Source organism: Danio rerio, chromosome 20, assembly GCF_052040795.2.
Source record: "Danio rerio strain M-AB ecotype USA chromosome 20, GRCz13ab, whole genome shotgun sequence".
Taxonomy (NCBI): Eukaryota; Metazoa; Chordata; class Actinopteri; order Cypriniformes; family Danionidae; genus Danio; species Danio rerio.
In genome coordinates, this window is record NC_141040.1 from 3412501 (window position 1) to 3430000 (window position 17500).

Genomic DNA, 17500 nt, shown 5'->3' on the forward strand with positions numbered 1-17500 from the left:
AGTCATAAGAAACTAAATAGCTTTTTGATCGACTACTACAAGCTGAGAAAACGTCAGATAAATATGCCAATGCAATTAACGTTACCGCTGAATAGATCTAATATTTACACATTTGCTTGAGGAAGGAATGATGGCGGTAGTTACATTAGTATTACTATTTTTCATAACATCTTTGCCCTTCCATAACATTAGCTGACGCTAAAACTTACAGATAGCACTATAGCTATTTATTGATTAGCAATAATATGCCATATCTGTCAACGTTGGGATGTAAAAAAATATGGGACAACAAATAGCTTCAAATGATAGAATACATAGCAAACAATAGAAAATATTGACAATAAAATAAAAGGTTTAGCCTATTAAAAACAATGGCTTATACAGAAATTAAATAAAGCTATAAAATCTATTTAACTTTTAATTGTATTTGCATATTGATTAAAGTTACTGTAGTTATTTAGTGAAGAGCAGCAAATGAATCTCTCATTGTGTTTTGTTTGATAACAGAGGTGTTAATGTAAGAATGCACAGATCTATATGAATGAACGAATGAAGCATTCGAGTACTTTAGTAACTGTTTGTGCTCATTTAAGAGAAAATGAGTTGTGTTTAAAATAAAATACGCAGGACGGAGAAAAAAAAAACGAAAAAGAAAAGCACTTTTCCGACGGTCCCTTACTGAGAGCTCCACTCTGGGCGAGCTCTCCCGGCTAAACGCATATCCCCGGCTAAACGGAGCAGTGCTCGTAATGTCGAGCGAAGAAAAAAAAAAAGAAAAAGACAGCTGTGAAACATAACCAGCTTTGTCTTTTTGTAGGAAACACACTTTAGATCTTTTTAGGCTAAGAGGTTTTAGAGTTATTGCCATCTATCAATGAATGTGTCAGGAATATCAAAACCAACTTAACCGCGCTCAATTCTGGCGCCCCCTGGATGTACAGCGCCCTTAGCATTTGCCTATACTGCCTATGCCACAGGCCGGCCCTGACGTTCACCCACAGCAAACATCCACCAAGACCACACTGATGTCACTTTCACAATGCATGCACACCCAAGCAAACTTGCAGTCAAGTATAAATAGTATACATGAGTGAAGTATACTCGAGTCAAGTATAAATGAGCCTTTACAATTGACGTACAGTTGAAGTCAGAATTATTAGCCCCCCACTGAATTTCTTTTTTAAATATTTCCCAAATGATGTTTAACAGAGCAAGGAAATTTTCACAGTATGTCTGATAATATTTTTTCTTCTGGAGAAAGTCTTATTTGTTTTATTTCGGCTAGAATAAAAGCAGTTTTTAATTTTTTAAAGACCATTTTAAGGTCAAAATTAGAAGCCCCTTTAAAGCTATATATTTTTTTCGATAGTCTACAGAACAAACCACTGTTATACAATAACTTGCCTAATTACCCTAACCTGCCTAGTTAACCTAATTAACCTAGTTAAGCCTTTAAATGTCACTTTAAGCTGTATAGAAGTGTCTTGAAAAATATCTAGTCAAATATTATTTACTGTCATCTTACATACTGTCATATTACATACTGTCAAAGATAAAATAAATCAGTTATTAGAGATGAGTTATTAAAACTATTATGATTAGAAATGTGTTGAAAAAAAAAATCTGCTCTCCGTTAAACAGAAATTGGGGAAAAAAAATAAACAGGGGGGCAAATAATTCTGACTTCAACTGTATGTTAAAGGACAAACAGATAAAGTACTAACCCTCGGCAACTCGTGGTACCAGCTGAACACATCGACTCCAATCAGGTTGAAAATTCGTGCGAGTGGTGGCAAGATCTGCTTGGTGATGTAATAGGTGGCATTGAGGCGAAGACTGGGGTCCTGTAGGACCTCTAAAGGACGACGAACCAGCTGTATAAGTGGTACTCCTGGAGACCCGTACACAATAACATATGGCACACGTTCACCCACACGTGGCTCTAAGCGTCGATCAAACGCCATCATTCGCCTAAGGGATAGACACAAAGAGTAATCAAATCATGTAAAAGATTATTAGCTTTTTTATTGGACATTTTCAAGCATTTGTATTCAGAGCGCAAAAGAAAAGGCTTTTCATAATGGCTCGTTTCCACTGACTGATACAGTACGGTATGGTTCGGGTCGGTATGGGTCACCTTTATCAGGCTTGCGTTTCCACCAAGGGTACCCCTTTTGGTGGGCGTGGTGTATGACAAAGTTTAAGTCGACGTCAGTCATGCTCGCTCAAATAAATGTCTACAGTAAAGCTGTAAAGGTCATTTACATATAAGATGAGAAGCACTTCTCACAAAACAGATGCTTTATACGCATAAATACTTGTATATAAACGTTTATTACTAACTTTTCTATGAACATGATTTGATTATAACTGCAGATCAATGACAGTGCAAAATAGGCTACTGTAACGTCTGTAATTATATAAAATAAATACATAAATGCAACATACAGGGGCCGACTGGGACATTCCCACCCACCGACACGCACATTCAGTATTTATCTTGGTGTACAGATGGTAAAATAATATAACATTCTTGCCAGATTTTGATAACGTCCGGGTGACCTCGGATTGGGTCGGCCAATCTTGAAATCAGGCAGGCGTCCCTGATTGGGCCAAATGCTTAACATTTATTATTATTATTATTAATTTTTTAATCAACATCATAATATCACATCTAGCAAGAGATAAAAGCTGCCTGCAAGTAAAAACAATACATATTAAAAAAAAACTGACCCGCCCACATTTAAAAATTGGTCCGGCCCTTCTGGCATTTGCCAGAATTGCAGATGGCCAGTCCGCCCCTGGCTACATATATGAACACATACAGCCCCTTACAGTCCCCGATATATTATTAATTACAGAAACACTGCACACAGCAAACATTTAAGACTTATTTGAGTTCAAAAACACACGCAATATAGCCCACAGCCAGCGCAAACCTCTCATCTGTGTCTGTAATCTTCATCAGCACATGCAAACTCTGTTAGAGAGTCATTTTGTCATTCCCAGTTCATAATAGTCCAAAAGGCGATGATGAACATGGTAGCTTGTTCATGATCCAGGTTGCTAAAACAATTTTGCTCCTGTGTTTTCCCGACTCTTTTTCGTGCTTTACTCTCGCGCTTGTCCTTTTTTTTCTGAATGGATCAGATGACGAAGACACTTCAATAATCACACACACGTTATCATCATCAGCTCAAGAAGTTCCTTATATTAAATATAGATGCGATCGCAGACTCCTGGAAGAAAGCGAATAGCGCTCGCACTTTTAGACGGGCTCATAAGGCAACAACAGCACACGGCAGATTTTGTTCTTCTTGGCTTTGTGTCTGTACATCAAGAAGACGACAAGGTTTATTTGAGCTCGGGTCATCCATGGCTCGTTAGTATATGCAAATGCGTGTAGCTTCACCTTTTGGTACCCTTTCGAAAGGGTGCCGAAAAAGTGGTACGGTACAATTGGGTATGCTTATTGACAGTGGAAACGACCATAAAAGCGCACCAAACCGAACCACTCAGTGGAAATGGGCCTTAATAGAGCACTATGCATTATTACAGCAATGTTTCACATAAGACATATGTAGCTTTGGATTTAGTTTTTCCCAAGCGGCAACCTCCCGCTCTCCCTCAATACGGAAGTAACTAAAACTGCAATTCATCTGAAATTCCGCTAGTCCTGGCCGCTCCTGGCTCCAAAACAGAGCAAATTTCAATTGAGTCCACTGTTAGCATGGCCAACTTTACAGCAGAAAAAAAGGTGTTTACAGCCTGGTACAAAAAAAGATTTTGGTTAATACAGGTAATATTACCCTTCATGACAACTGTGAGGGGGTGAATTTTTTATAACTCATCCGTTTCCTTTATATTAAGTTATATTAAGTTTGCATAATTAAGGGAGTGGCCACTTGAGTGACAGCTAGGTCTTGTTGGTCGCCGTCACGTCACCTCAGCTGAATCCTGCAGATTAGCCACTGAACTCGGCCTATTTATCTATTTCTGTGTTGTTTTATGTGGCTTTACACAGTCAACTGCCTTTTGGACTTGTTTCCCACAATTATTAGATGGCATGGCATGCTAGGTGCACTTAATTGTGCTCACAAACCATTCACGTAGCCTCCGTTTCCCATGTGAGTAAAGTTATATACTTATATACCATCTCTATACATGTATTTGTTTTATTTAAGATCATTTATCGTTTATATTTATATTTAGATCTGTAATGCGCTCCAGAACCTTTCAGATTGATCAGCTGTAGGCTCTAGAACCGTCATCTGAAGCGTTGTCATACAGTGTTATGCTGGATTTCATCAATAGTCTTACATTAACTAACACAGACTATATCTGAAGTGTTTGGAAGTAATTTGCGTTTTCCTCCTGTTGAAAAATGTCATAAGAACAATGTTTAGTGGCTCAATGTATTACAGCAGTGTTTTTAAAAGTCTAAACACTTTATTGATATAGTGAACAACCAAGCACAAGTGGTCAGAACACAAACGACTCACAGGTTATAAAGTATAAAGCGTTTCTCCCAAAGTAAAGTGTGTCTGAACCAGGTCCAAGCTAAATGCCAGCAGGTGTCTGTAGCTCCGCTCACTCTCCGCCTCTTTGCCCTTGTTTGGTGTCCCGCCGTGGGTGCGATGACGCGCGAACAAAATGGCGACGGTTGGCCACGCCTACTTGTGGCTTCTTTTGCGCTCTTTAGAAACCTATGGGTGACGTCACCGATACTACGTCCATATATTTTACAGTCTATGGTTGTTCCTTAATAATAAAAACCTTCATTTCAAAACTGCATGATGTGTTTACTTGTGTTATCTTCTTATACAAAAGATTTTTCCCCCCATAATTACCATATATGGAAATAACAAAAATCTAATTATACTTAGGAAACCTGCTGCTGATGTAGAGAAAAGGACAATATGATTATATAGATGCACACTGTCCTACATATTTTAGGACATTTGCTAAATGTAGGTACTATTACTGACTTTCAATGTGGTATCCACATAAAATGTGCCAGTCCAGCCTGATCTCACGAGAAAACGTAAGTATTTTACGTTTTGCCAGTTTAGTGGCTAATTCGTACGAGTTCAGTCGTACAAAATGGTACGATTTTAAAAAGGAGGCGTGGCACCTGACCCCACCCCTAACCCCAACCATCATTGGGGGATAAGCAAATCGTACTAAATTGTACGAATTAGATCGTACAAATTCATACGAATTAGCCACTAAATGAAAAAGTTACGAATTGCCATGAGATTGTGTTGTGAGTCCCATGTGCCCACCTTTCCAAATACACTCACACATTCACTCACCTTGTGAGTTCCAGGGCAGGGACACAAGCCCCTGGTCTGTATGATCCGCTGCCTCTGTACTCTTTGGCAAAGGTGAGATCCTGCATGCTGGCTTTGCCCTCTACCACCTTCACGCACTGGCGCTGCACATACTGCTTCACCTGGCTAATGTCACGCGACTCAAAAAGTAGCTTCAGTGATCGCTCCAAAATCTAAACAATCAAAATAAATACGTAAAAACAGTATTATTATATTTAAACCAGAAGGTAATCCTCAACACATTCCCTCACATTTACAACACCAATTATGAAGCATCTACAAGACTCGTTAAAATGGTCTGTTTTTGGAGAGGTGTCGCAGGTGAACTCCATCTGTATGAGCATACATGTCAGCACAATGAAATATCAACACAGACTATTGTGTTCATCTTAAGTCCTCATACGTTTATAAATTGACTGATTAAAACATGCATAAATGGGTTTAACTAAAAAGGTTACAGGTTTCCAACATTCCTGAATATATCTTCCTTTACATTTAACAGAGAGAGAAAAAATGGTTTGTAACAAGTCAAAGGTGAATAAAATGATAATAGAATTTTCATTTGAAGCATTTAAATCACTTTGAAGCCTCACATGTGTGTTACTTGTGTTAAAACTTGACAGTTCAAATGAAACTGTTGAAATTATTTAGCTGTTGCATGTTTTACTATCTGGGCACCATTTTCTGTTGGTAAATGTGTTTTCTTCTGTGTTTGGGCTGTTTTAGGTAAGTTAATTTGTTCCTCCTAATATTCAGACGTTTGCTGTTTTGGCCTGGTTGCCTCTTGCAGTTTTTTTTAGCTTCCTTTTTAATCAGAGTCAAAATAACAAACGCATTTCAAGTATGAATGAGGACCCCAAAATCTTTTTTTATTGTTAATAATCACTAGAGAAGAAAGTGCAACAGTGTAAAAAGCCATGTTAGATGGAAGTTGAATAATTACGAGATGGCCATATTTCATTCATTCATTCATTTTCTTGTCGGCTTATTCCTTTTATTAATCCGGGGTCGCCACAGCGGAATGAACCGCCAACTTATCCAGCAAGTTTTTTTAACACAGCGGATACCCTTCCAGCCGCAACCCATCACTGGGAAACATCCACACACACACTCATACACTACAGACAATTTAGCCTACCCAATTCACCTGCACCGCATGTCTTTGGACTGTGAGGGAAACCGGAGCACTCGGAGGAAACCCACGCGAAGGCAAGGAGAACATGCAAACTCCACACAGAAACGCGGCTCGAACTAGCGACCTTCTTGCTGTGAGGCGACAGCACTACCTACTGCGCCACTGCTTCGCTGGCCATATATCATTAAATCTTATAAGGGCTTGACAACTTGTTTGATCACCAGCCACTGTGGCTGGTAGTTTTCCACCATTAGTAGCCATTCGCCATTTCCACTAGCCACAATTTTAAATTTTTTTTTATTATTAATTAATAATTATTGTTTAATAATTATTGTTTTTTAGAATTATTAGCCCCCCATTTAATTAATTTTTTTAATATTTCCCAAATGATGTTTAACAGAGCAAAGAAACTTTCACAGTATGTCTGATAATGTTTTTTCTTCTGGAGAAAGTCTTATTTGTTTGATTTCAACTAGAATAAAAGCAGTTTTTTCTTTTTTTAAAACCATTTTAAGGACAAAATTATTAGCCCCTTCATGCACATTATTTTCCCGATAGTCTACAGAACAAACCATCATTATACAACAACTTGCCTAATTACCCTAACCTGCCTAGTTAACATAATTAACTTAGTTAAGCCTTTAAATGTCACTTTAAGCTGTATAGAAGTGTCTTAAAAATATCTAGTAAAATATTATTTACTGTCATCATGACAAAGAGAAAATAAATCAGCTATTAGAAATGAGTTATTAAAACTATTATGGTTAGAAATGTGTTGAAAAAAAATCTGCTTGCTATTAATTAGAAAACGGGGAAAAAAATAAACAGGGGGGCAAATAATTTTGACTTCAACTGTACATACTCTTTTTGTTTATTTTTACGAGTACACAAATTTTCTACAGGACATTAAAGATCCTAGATCCATTGCGTGCTACCCTTACCAAAACTGGCCAACAAATCTTCATCTAGCTGCTGAATCACAAGCTGAACTCGGTTACTATGGACTTACATTGTCACATCAAACAAGAAAGTGGCAGTATAATTATAGTTGACACGAAAAGAATAAGAATTCTGGAATGCTTGTTACCTTGGAAACACCAGGGCAGCCATCACGGCGTACAGTTTCAATGCCTTTAGCGTCAAAGACTGGGTTTTCCTGATCCACACTTTCATACATGTACCCAACATAGCGCTTCTTAGTCTGTAAAATGCACGGAAGGTAAACCTGCCGAAAAACAAGCATGCATACAGATGAAAGATGAACACACAATCATGACATTTAAAACAGATCCCACACTTAAAAGCGAGTACACACCTTTTCAAATCATAGATGTAATATACGCTTTAAAAAATCTTCACAAACCTTTTCAAACTTCAGCTTGATGGGTTTGGGGTTGGTTGCAGTGACCGCCTCTGCAATTTCATTACCAATCTTAAATGCCTGTTCCTTGGTTGCTCCTTTCAACAACACAAACATACTGAGAGAGAAAGAGAGAGAGAGAGAGAGAGAGAAAGAGAGAAAGAGAGAGAGACTGGAATCACTGTCACTGCCACAGCCATATCACTCGCAGCCCAAGACCTGTTACTCACTGAAGCTAAGCAGGGCTGAGCCTGGTCACTACCTAGATGGGAGACCACATGGGAACACTAGGTTGCTGTTGGAAGTGGTGTTAGTGAGGCCAGCAGGGGGCGCTCAACCTGTGGTCCGCCTGAGTCCTAATGCCCCAGTATAGTGAAAGGGACACTATACTGTCAGTGGGCGCAGTCTTTCGGATGAGACGTTAAACTGAAGTCCTGACTCTCTGTGGTCATTAAAAATCCCATGGCACTTCTTGTAAAGAGTAGAGGTGTAACCCTGGTGTCCTGGCCAAAGTCCCTCCATCGGGCCTAAGCTATCATGGCCTCCCAATCGTCCCCATCAACTGAATTGGTTCTATCACTGTCTCTCCACTCCACCAATAGCTGGTGTGTGGTGAGCGCACTGGCGCCGTTGTCCTGTGGCTGCCATCACATCATCCAAGTGGATGCTGCACACTGGAGGTGGTGTGGAGAGACCCCCCTCATGACTGTGAAGCACTTTGGGTGTACGGCCATACACAATAAATGCGCTATATAAATACACACAATACATTACTGTGTACATTTTGATTTTGTCTGCAGATGTATAGGTATTGCTGACCTGACATTCTTGTATATTCAGGCATTGCAAGGATTTCTGCAACTTTCTAATCAGAATGCAGCAAAAAGATTCAGCTGGATTTTAATTAGTTCACCACAACAGTTGATCAAGTCTCAGGAGGAAGTGTCTGCATCACACTGTGATTGGCTGATTTACTCTATACCAGGGGTCACCAATCTTGTTCCTGGAGGTCCAGTGCCCTGCAGGGTTTAGCTCCAACATGCCTCAACACACCTGCCTGGGTGTTTCAAGTATATTTAGTAAGAGCATGATTAGCTTGATCAGGTGTGTTTGATTAGGGCTGGAGCTAAAATCTGCAGGACACCAGACCTCCAGGAACAAGTTTGGTGATCACTGCTCTATACTATATACTTGTGTATGAAAAGGGCTCGCACGAGACTGCAATGGGATGGAATTAGAAATCTAAAAAAAACTGATTAATTACAAAACTAAACAGTGCAGCCACTTGACCGTAGGTCACACTTCCATTGAAATGTTTATCATCACCTGTCTGTATCTCCATAGACAACACGTGCCCCCCACTTCTTTGTGTCGTTGACCATCTTTATGGCTCTCTCCAGTGTCTCTCGAGCCTTGTGTACGATGCTGTCACCCACCTGAAATGTGAGGAGGGAGTTTTACTACACTCAGTTCAGGTGTACAGACAAACACACACACACACACATGCACAGCTTCTCTTCATCCGACAAACCAGACTTTTACTTAAATCTTAAATACCAACATTTTCATGTAAGCCATGTAGCTGTATATGATCAAAGTAAGATATCTGAAAAAATAATGTGATTTTCTGCAGGTAAAGCATGAGCACGCATCTTATAAACACTACCAAGCCTTAAAAATTAGGGATGGGAAGATTAACCGATATGTATCGATACGCGGTCATGCGCGTGCACGATGCGAGTGCATCGGTAGAGCAGCAGAGGATGAATGAAATTTTGAAAGCAAATCGAGATGCATCGGTTTTTGCGAGATGCATCGGTTTTTCCAAGATACAGCTTATATTTTTAATATCGAATGTATTTTTTATTTATTAACAAGTGTTGTCAACCTGTTTTTGGCGCATAATTTAATCGACCTACATAAAGTATGCATTAGCAACGGGCTTGCGGATGTGTACACTTACACTACAACTCAGTGTATCAGGTGTGCGGATGAAGCTAGTGGTGCGCCCTCAGAAAGCGCGAGAAGCAAAACAAACATTTTATTCCTCACTGAGTTTTAAATCTAAAGTATGGCAACATTATGGATTTAAGGATGGACGACTTGACAGGACAGATGCAATTTGCAAAATGTGCCGCGCACGTAAAATACACGGGCAGTACGACTAATCTGATATCTCACTTGAAGCGGCGCCTCGGTGTTGTTGTGAAAGCATCTTCCAGTGTTCCTGCATCCCCGGCTTCCTGCTCTGCTTCAACTGTAGCAACCAGCTCCAAAAGTGGTGAGAAAAGCATTGAAAGTTTTCTCCATGCGCAACAGTTCTGCTCGCTCTACGCCAATAACGAATGCTATTGCATTGTTCATCTGCAAAGATATTCAGTCTAATGTCACGGAGAACGAAGGTTTTAAACACCTCCTGTTAATTTTTTTTATTTATATTTTTATTAGCCTGTTGTTTACAGTGACAGTGATGTTTCAAAGCAGCATAACACTGCTAGTTCACCACCTTAAGTTTTGAATATTCAGTGGCACAATATATCTTTGTAAAACTTGTTTTAATAGTTGAAAAGTTAAATCACAATTCTTGTTGTGCAATGCTAAACCTTTATGTTGAAAGAGTGCAAATATATACATTTACAATATATATTGCACTTATACATTCTGATTATCTTGAAAATACTTAAATAATATGTGCTATAGGTTCTAAAATGGCCCTCTATTGTAAACTGACACTCTGGCTCTGAGAGAAAAGCTAGTTTGTAAAAAAGTCTTGGTTTTGCTTGGTTAATAAATAATCAAACTCATTCAATGGCACAGCATCCTTTCTTACATCATCTCATAAACTTGATCTAATAAGTTAGTGCTGAATTATCGCATTGTATCGTGATATGGGTGTGAATCGTATCGTGTTGCATCGCAATGTCACAAATGTATCGCTAATATATCGGATCGTATTCTTTGTATCGAGATGCGTATCGGATCGACATTATAGCTTAGATGCCCAACCCTATTAAAAATACACTGTGGGCCACCGCTTCAACCCTTAAAGACCAAAACAGCCGGCGGCGTCAAAAAATTAAATGTTTAATAACTTTTGATCTGCTGATCTGATCCGTACAATTCAAAGATTGGCATAAAAAAAGAGAGTCTCAGCTTTCTATCGCTGTAAAACATTACATTTTCGGAGGCTCCGGAATCAGTGTGGCTACATCATCACATTTTGACAACACTGATTTGACAAAGGAATGCTCGTGACTTGTGTCTCTGGACAAACCAGACATGATGCATTATCCCTCCTCCATGCCCAGATTGGTTCAAACTCTCTCTCTCTCTTTCAACCAATAAGCATAGGTTTCGCTTTGTGGACCAGCAATCAGCTATTTGAACAACCCAGAATGAGACATAGGCTGTAACTTTACGCACCACTAATAACTAGAACTAACGTTTTTCTTAAAATTCTGGAATATTTTCTGTCTGTTCATATGTTTTTAGACCCAAAAATATTTAAGACTGGACCTTTAAATGACACAGATTGAAGCTTCAGGTTCTCCTGTTTAAAATAATATGCAACACTTGAGGTTGACCGCTAAAATAACAATAAAACTGCTTTAAAAAAAAAAATAACACAGGCCCATTAGGTGCCCACTAAACACCTCTAGGTCATGAAGGGTTAAAATATAAAGTTATAGTAAATACCTCAACACAGGGCATACGTCCTGAGAAGTTGGCAGAAGTATAACCAAAAGTGACATTAGCAATAAGCTTGAGGCCAAGCTGCCTGGCATCTAGCAGCCGTGAAAGAGCTTTGTCATTCCTGTACGCCTTCATGGACTGCTTCACCATAATCCTTGTCTTCAAAATCTCCTCCAGCATTCTGGGAAGGACACCCCTGCGCACTGAGGACTGAGAACACACAAAGAGAGTCAAATGTCAGGCTGATGATGGTCCTGACTGGATGAGTTTAAAACAGGTTCTTATGAAGGGGCAAGAAGCATCAGAAGACTTTGAAAGGGGCCACAAGATCATTCTTTTAAAGATGGTGAAATAGGTTATGGAATACGAGGTATAAAAATTAGATAGCAACCAATGTATTCCTTTTCTTATTTTCACTCAAAATCGGCTGATGTTTTTCCTTTGTAAAGGGAGGGACAATTAACTATTAAAAAATGGCTTTACCATGGGATGTGGCCACCCTTAAGCCTGGTTTATACTTGACGCGTCCGCTAGTTTGCTTCAGTTTGTGACGGCATTATGCACGAATTATCCGCATATTCCGCGTCTAGTGTGAACACAGCATAAGGTCCCAATCACTCAGCTGAGAAGAGGAACAGGCCTGGTGGTTCCAAACACCTTCAACTTATGGCTGATGGAGGCCGCTGTGCTCATTGGAACTTTCAGAGCAGCAGAAATTTTTCTGTAACCTTCCCCAGCCTTGCGCCTCGACAATCCTGTCTCGGTGAGTCTACAGACAATTCCTTTGTCTTCATGCTTGGTTTGTGCTTTGACATGCACTGTCAACCCTGGGACCTTATATAGACAGGTGTATGCCTTTTCAAATCATAGGCGACGCAGTGGCGGAGTGGGTAGTACGTTCGCCTCACAGCAAGAAGGTCGCTGGTTCGAACCTCGGCTCAGTTGGCATTTCTGTGAGGAGTTTGCATGTTCTCCCGGAGTCCGCGTGGGTTTCCTCCGGGTGCTCCGGTTTCCTCCCACAGTCCAAAGACATGCTACAGGTCTACATGCTAAGCCGACCTCACAATCATACAGGCCAAAGAAAAAGAAGAAGATGCCTTTTTAAAATCATGTCCAGTCAACGGAATTGACCACAGGTGAACAATGGAGCTGCTGAAACATCTCAACAGAATGTACCTGAGCTCAATTTAGAGATTCACAGCAAAGGCTGTGAACACTGATGTACATATGATTATTCTGTTTTTTCATTCATTCATTCTCTTGTCGGCTTAGTCCCTTTATTAATCCGGGGTTGCCGCAGCGGAATGAACCGCCAACTTATCCAGCACATTGTTTTACGCAGCGAGTGCCCTTCCAGCCGCAACCCATCTCTGGGAAACATTCACACACACACTCATACACTACAGACAATTTAGCCTACCCAGTTCACCTGTACCGCATGTCTTTGGACTGTGGACCGGAGCACCCAGAGGAAACCCACGCGAATGCAGGGAGAACATGCAAACTCCACACAGAAATGCTAAGTGAGCTAGCCGAGACTCGAACCTGCGACCCAGCGACCATCTTGCTGTGAGGCGACAGCACTACCTACTTCGCCACCGCATCACCTTTTCAGGTTTTTTTATTTTTAACAAGTTTGCAACAATTTCAAAAACTCTTTTCACACTGTCATTATGGATTATTGCCATCAATACTTTTCGGATGCACTGTACACAAAAGCCACAGTCTTAATTTTGCTTTCCATGATGTTTTGTTTTACTCGTTTTTAAAACCCCTTACCATTCACTTTTGAAAAAAAAAAAAAAAAAAAAAGAGGTTCTATTGATAAACAAAATATTTAGGTGAAACAAACAAAGGTACAAACCTTAACAAATGCGACACCATTGGGAGAAACAGTGATGTCATTTCTGAGCTGATACAGAAGGTCAGGAGGGACTCTGAGAGATGCACAACCAAACTTGAACTCATCATATCTGAGAAATAGTAAGAGAGAGTGGAACAGATAAATACAAACACTGTGGAACCACACAACAGCTTAACAGTAGTTTCACACAACAGTGTAGTAGCATACTTACGTTCCAAGATTCTCAATGTGGCCTAGGCATGTGGAGTAACAGTAATTGTAGGCAATGACGATGGATGGATAAAGCGACTGGAAATCCAATACAATGACCGAGTTGCTATAGAAACGTGACTCTGGCTCCATGACAAGTGGAATGCACTGTGCAGCTCTTTGCTGGGCTCGTTGTTGAGTACTTGGGGTCACTGGGATGTAATTCATTGGTTTTGCAACCCTTAACATCATTGATTCCACACGATACTGCAAAAGAAGAACAATTAACAAATAGATAAATGAATAAATAAATGAATTAAGTATTAAATGTAGAGCGGTGCGAAAAAGTGTTTGTCCCTTACTGATCTGATCATTAAAAACATATCTAATATTAGTTAAAGATAACACCAGTAAACACATTATTGAGGGAAAACAAACCCTTTAAGAAAGTGGTTTATCACATCTGAGTTCAATTTCTCTATCCACATCTAAAACTGCGGTCACACTCGACTTTTCTCCCCATAGACTTCCATTCATACGCAAGCGAATGCGTCAGATTGAAAACGCAGGGTCATGCGTTAAGTTTCGTAGGCTGCTGTGGTGCAAAGTTCAAGCTCGGTGAACTTTGACCTGCGAAATTGCATCACTTGACTGAGTGAGACCAATTGAGGATCAAAACATGACCTCTCTGGACAGAAATTGAAAACATGGAGCAATCGCTCGCTTTTTTAAATGTTTAATAATCTTGTTTAATCCCGCCCCTTTTCGCAGCGCCGCAAACTCTAGTGTGACCGCAGCTCAAGCCTGATTACTGCCACACATGTTCACAATCAAGACATCACTTTAACACTGGCTGTTTCTCAATTCCAAGAACGCAAAGTACAGACTTGCGTTCTCATGTACAACGGTCTTGCCAGATGTCCTCTGAAGAACAAACTCGGGAGACCGCGAGAACAGAGAACGCATCCTGTGAGAAATGAGATGCTGCGTTCTTCCTGATGGTCTCATGATCTTCACGCATTTTTAATGGAAAGTTAATTTAACAGTACAGTATCTATCTATCTATCTATCTATCTATCTATCTATCTATCTATCTATCTATCTATCTATCTATCTATCTATCTATCTATCTATCTATCTATCTATCTATCTATCTATCCACCCATCCACCTACCTACCCATCCATCCATCCATCCATCCATCCATCCATCCACCCACCCATCCATCCATCTATCTACCCATCTATCTGTCTGTCTGTCTGTCCGTCCGTCCGTCCGTCCGTCCGTCCGTCCGTCCGTCCGTCCGTCCGTCCGTCCGTCCGTCCGTCCGTCCATCCGTCCGTCCATCCATCCATCCATCTATCTATCTATCTATCTATCTATCCACCCATCTATCCATCCACCCATCTATCCATCCACCCATCTACCCACCTACCTACCCACCCATCCATCCATCCATCCATCCATCCACCCATCTATCCATCCACCCATCTAACCACCCACCTACCCATCCACCCATCCATCCATCCACCCATCCATCCATCCATCCATCCATCCATCTACCTACCCATCCATCTACTTACCCATCTATCTATCTACCCATCTATCTATCTATCTATCTATCTATCTATCTATCTATCTATCTATCTATCTATCTATCTATCTATCTATCTATCTATCTATCTATCTATCTATCTATCTATCCACCCATCCACCTACCTACCCATCCATCCATCCATCCATCCATCCACCCACCCATCCATCTATCTACCCATCTATCTATCTATCTATCTATCTATCTATCTATCTATCTATCTATCTATCTATCTATCTATCTATCTATCTATCTATCTATCTATCTATCTATCTATCTATCTATCTATCTATCTGTCCGTCCGTCCATCCGTCCATCCATCTATCTATCTATCCACCCATCTATCCATCCACCCATCTATCCATCCACCCATCTACCCACCTACCTACCCACCCATCCATCCATCCACCCATCTATCCATCCACCCATCTAACCACCCACCTACCCATCCACCCATCCATCCATCCATCCATCCACCCATCCATCCATCCATCCATCCATCCATCCATCCATCCACCTACCCATCTATCTATCTACCCATCTGTCTATCTGTCTATCTGTCTATCTATCTATCTATCTATCTATCTATCTATCTATCTATCTATCTACCCATCTATCCATCCACCCATCTATCCATCCACCCATCTATCCATCCAACCATCTACCCACCATCCTACCCACCCATCCATCCATCCATCCATCCACCCATCTAACCACCCACCTACCCATCCATCCATCTACCTACCCATCTATCTGTCTATCCATCTATCTGTCTGTCTATCCATCTATCTGTCTATCTATCTATCTATCTATCTATCTATCTATCTATCTATCTATCTATCTATCTATCTATCTATCTATCTATCCACCCATCTATCCATCCACCCATCTACCCACCTACCTACCCACCCATCCATCCATCCATCCATCCATCCACTCATCTATCCATCCATCCATCTATCTACCTACCCATCTATCTATCTACCTACCCATCTATCCATCTACCTACCCATCTATCCATCTACCCGTCTATCCATCTATCTATCTATCTATCTATCTATCTATCTATCTATCTATCTATCTATCTATCTATCTATCTATCTATCTATCTATCTATCTATCTATCTATCTATCTATCTATCCACCCATCTATCCATCCACCCATCTATCCATCCACCCATCTATCCATCCACCCATCTATCCATCCACCCATCTATCCATCCACCCATCTAACCACCCACCTACCCATCCATCCATCCATCTACCTACCCATCTATCTGTCTATCCATCTATCTGTCTGTCTATCCATCTATCTGTCTATCCATCTATCTATCTATCTATCTATCTATCTATCTATCTATCTATCTATCTATCTATCTATCTATCTATCTATCTATCTATCTATCTATCTGTCTATCTGTCTATCTGTCTATCTATCCACCCATCTATCCATCCACCCATCTACCCACCTACCTACCTACCCACCCATCCATCCATCCATCCATCCACCCATCTATCCATCCACCCATCTACCTACCCACCCATCCATCCATCCATCCATCAATCTATCTACCTACCCATCTATCTATCTACCTACCCATCTATCCATCTACCCATCTATCCATCTATCTATCTATCTATCTATCTATCTATCTATCTATCTATCTATCTATCTATCTATCTATCTATCTATCTATCTATCTATCTATCTATCTATCTATCTATCCATCAAAACTGATTTGAGTCTCCTCAGCTCTTCTTATTGTTGATGCAGAATATTAGAGGACAAATTATAAATAATTTAATAAACCTAAATAGTGTATAATTATATTTATATACAGTGTTTTTTCCCCCTGAAATAATATTTCTATATAAGCTGTTGACATGAAATACAAACATAAAAATAAAGCAAAACAAAAAAATCTGAAAAATGAGTGATGTGTAATAACAATGAAATGACACAGGGAGAAAGTGCTGAACTGCTGAAATGTATTTAACACTGCTTTTTCACCCGATGACAGCAGTTTAAAGACAACTCTGGAGAATTAATGCATTGCTCAGGTGTGTTTTTTCCAGACTTAAATGGTATAAAATCTTGATGTTTTCAAGCATCAAATCTGATCTTTATTTTTTATTTATATCGGATTCAAGGCAGGCTATTGGCTGGGCCATTCTACAGCTTGATTTTCTTTCTCTGAAAGCATTTTAGAGTTTCCTTGGGTGTGGTTTGGCTTATTGTCTTGCTTAAATGTCCACTCTGGTTTCATCTTCATCATCCTGATAATGTAGATGTTGGACTGAAGCAAATTACTAACGTTAATGTACATTGAGAA

General features: G+C 40.0%; 1 protein-coding gene and 2 long non-coding RNA genes across 5 annotated transcripts in view; 2 read left to right on the top strand and 1 right to left on the bottom strand.

Moving 5' to 3' along the window:
• Positions 1 to 779, top strand: part of LOC147839010 (uncharacterized) — a 3973-nt gene extending 3194 nt beyond the window's left edge. The window contains exon 2 of the long non-coding RNA XR_015518137.1: positions 1 to 779. This exon is cut by the window's left edge and continues 1256 nt beyond it. This is a non-coding gene — a long non-coding RNA (uncharacterized LOC147839010).
• Positions 1 to 17500, bottom strand: part of rev3l (REV3 like, DNA directed polymerase zeta catalytic subunit) — a 60894-nt gene that overhangs the window by 5070 nt on the left and 38324 nt on the right. The window contains exons 24-31 of one of the 3 annotated variants that reach the window (XR_015518054.1): positions 13597 to 13841; positions 13386 to 13494; positions 11525 to 11731; positions 9003 to 9264; positions 7832 to 8847; positions 7556 to 7693; positions 5316 to 5506; positions 1725 to 1971 (exon numbers count right to left, since the gene is read on the bottom strand). Coding sequence is in view for 2 of the 3 variants with exons in the window: in XM_087297917.1 (XP_087154043.1) it covers positions 1725 to 1971; positions 5316 to 5506; positions 7556 to 7693; positions 7832 to 7946; positions 9155 to 9264; positions 11525 to 11731; positions 13386 to 13494; positions 13597 to 13841 (1362 nt within the window). In the remaining variant the exon portion in view is untranslated. The remainder of the gene's footprint in view (positions 1 to 1724; positions 1972 to 5315; positions 5507 to 7555; positions 7694 to 7831; positions 8848 to 9002; positions 9265 to 11524; positions 11732 to 13385; positions 13495 to 13596; positions 13842 to 17500) is intronic. The other 2 variants (XM_087297918.1, XM_087297917.1) reach the window with 2 other exon arrangements.
• On the top strand, positions 7918 to 13335 carry LOC147832086 (uncharacterized). The gene is made up of 2 exons (XR_015945596.1): positions 7918 to 12500; positions 12991 to 13335. It is a non-coding gene; the product is annotated as an uncharacterized LOC147832086 (long non-coding RNA).